We start from the raw sequence: 2,761 nt of genomic DNA on the forward strand, positions 1-2,761 counted from the left end.
ATGATCACGGCTTGTAAACGGCAAACCTGAGGGATTTCTGAAGGCCCATGGTGACTCTGGAACTCTGTTTCCGACTCGTTTCGTCGATTCAAATAACAATGCGACAAGAAAATCACTCAAATACTGAAATCATCAAAACATTCATAACTAAAAACTGTTAAGCGGCCGCGAGGAAAGAACGAGGCAGTCCTATCAGCGGCGTTTTTGTGAAACTTGTCTCAGTGTACTGACGCCCATATTCATCAAAATATTATCACAACCGACTGTCATTGGTTTGTCTGCTGAGCTGGGCAATTTGATTGTAATCAGCAAACAAACCAAAGAGCATCTATGCTATCTGAGCTACCAACATTCTCTTCTATAGCAAACAGTCGACTGTTTCAACGTCTTACCGAGTTCCTCCAGTGCAACCCTCGGACCGGCGAGATAGGCAATCAACAACCGATTCCTTCCCAATTCGTCATTCCAGTCTGGAAGTGAGGAGCAAATGCGATCTACCAGTTGGGCCATCATGTAGAGAGCGGAAAATGCCGAGACTTTGGATTCGCGATCTGTGACACACAGACAGCCGGACAGTACTAGCCTCAATAATCCGTCCAGTAATGGAGCCAGAAAGGTAACCAACTGTTGCAGGGACGCGTTTCGTATACAGTCCATCATCTGCCTGAAAAAAATAGTATGGGTTGTGAGATTCAGCTTCACAAAATTCATGTGCAATATAAACACCGTCTTGAGTGTTACAACGGCAAGTTTCAAGTTCAAACCAAAACCAATCTACTCAATCACTGAAGTCACTGGATAGAAACCTGCTTCACTCATTGCATTGGGAGTACCTGAATATCTGTCCCATGATTTCTGAATCCCCTCTCTCTTACACGAAGAAAATAACTATATGGTCACAATTTTATCGCACGTAGATGCTTACGATTGTAAGTTTGAAGTTTTACTGCTCAACTGGATGTCTACGCACTGCCTAGGGTACTTCGCGAGTCAGGATTTTCTACCTCCCCGCTTTCAGTAGCACACGGAACAGTTGCGGAGAAGTCAAGTCACCTGCCGTCAGCATAATTAAACAGAACAGCAAAATGCTCTCTTGGGTAGATCAATAGCACCTGTTCACATTCCAGATTTCTCCAAGTTACTTGTGACCCCAAAAAAAGCAGCAGGTTGTGTGAGAGAAAACAATGGAAAACCGCAGCAGTTGAGGCTCAGAACAAAGAACTTTTGCTGATAATATCTGACGGAACTGCGCACGCACTGTCCCTGATGCACACTAAGGATCACCAATTCAAGTAGCGCGACAGATAACAACGGAAGATCATAAAGGCTTTCAGCAATGTTTTTTAAAGATTGTGGTGGAGGCATGAACGGTTAACTCACGCAATGTTATCGCGCACTTCAAGAATTTGAAGCGTTTGTGGGATCTTTGAAGGAACACATGCAGTCAGCATATATTCTACATTGACATCCTTGGGGAAGACGCTAGAGACAACCGTGGTACACAAATGAAATACTTCGCGACTTGAGTCAACCCACTGGAAAGCATCAATATAGAACTGGAAACGGAAAGAATACGTTATGGTACGTCATCGGTTGAAAAAAACACATGCACCGGTGACAAACAGATATCAGGTAGAACCTGGCAGTCTAAAAGAGGTATCAAACACTTGTACTAGGTGAGGAATGCAAAGCATGTCGATGCGCGCACCGCTCAGCAGATCTGCAGCAGACGATGTGTTAAATTGATTTAGTATTGACCATTGGGTGATGTTTATGATAATAGCGTTGTTCGAAACTAGATCTACCGAAGCTCAGTATTGATGACATTATGATTCAGTCGTTTTAACTTTTTGTGGCTATCTGAAGCTCCAGTCGTTAAGTTCGCAAACGAATCGCAGGGTTGTCGTGATTACGCGAGGACGAACCACAGTGCCGAACGAACTCAAGCACCGGAAACGAAAATGCACACCATAGCTCATCTTGTGTTCAAATGATGAACGCCTGGTTCGAATTTTTCACTGATATGGTGTTAAGAAGCGAATCATATTTGTTCTTTAATTGAAAACTTAACTTGAAAAACTCAGTTTCCCCTCCCTGGCTCAACAGAACTTACAGCCACCGAGACTACAGACAAAGCCAATCACACATCTATCCGTTTTGCGAAGCCAAAATCGTATCACGTGTAACGCTCAACTACTACCGATGCGTCTGCCAGTGGAAACACTGAGAATGCTAATGGCGCGGAACGCTCAACTACTACCGATGCGTCTGCCAGTAGAAACACTGAGAATGCCAATGGCGCGGAAAATGATAATTCAAGCAAGCCTGCGTTCATAGCAGGACAATCAATTTTTCAGTCGAATCACGCCACATGAATTTTCGGTGGATTCTTTGGGCCGAATCTGCATTTAGAATAGGTGTTTATATGAAAACTAGTATTTTTAAATAAACTCATTTAAACTTATTAGAACAATGTGGTGTTTTTTTCTTTAATTCACGCACGGGGTAGGCTCTTCCTTCCGACAGTTTTATAGACCCTTGCGGCTGGTGCACTTGGGGAGGTTCAAACAGCTCACAGTTGTTCGCTGAGCATGGATATTGGTTTGCGTACGTTTTGTCACCATTCGAGAAAAAATATTAGTCAGCTGTTGAGTTAGCAATTCCTCCTCACTTGTCTGCGTCTACCTAGTATCATGAACAAAATTTAATATTCTCAACGTGTTCAGATGGTCGATAGTCCAGTAAAATAGCACACAGCTCG

General features: G+C 43.3%; 1 protein-coding gene across 1 annotated transcript in view; it reads right to left on the reverse strand.

The window, feature by feature from the left end:
- Nucleotides 1-305: 305 nt before the first annotated feature.
- The window catches only part of T265_13086 (hypothetical protein), a gene marked incomplete at both ends in the record, with an annotated part of 23,752 nt that continues 21,296 nt past the window's right edge, over nucleotides 306-2,761 (reverse strand). The window contains 3 exons of the mRNA XM_009167143.1: nucleotides 306-358; nucleotides 393-664; nucleotides 1,381-1,556. Of these exons, the coding sequence (XP_009165407.1) occupies nucleotides 306-358; nucleotides 393-664; nucleotides 1,381-1,556 (501 nt within the window). The remainder of the gene's footprint in view (nucleotides 359-392; nucleotides 665-1,380; nucleotides 1,557-2,761) is intronic.

This window comes from Opisthorchis viverrini (assembly GCF_000715545.1).
Source record: "Opisthorchis viverrini unplaced genomic scaffold opera_v5_36, whole genome shotgun sequence".
Lineage (NCBI taxonomy): Eukaryota > Metazoa > Platyhelminthes > Trematoda > Opisthorchiida > Opisthorchiidae > Opisthorchis > Opisthorchis viverrini.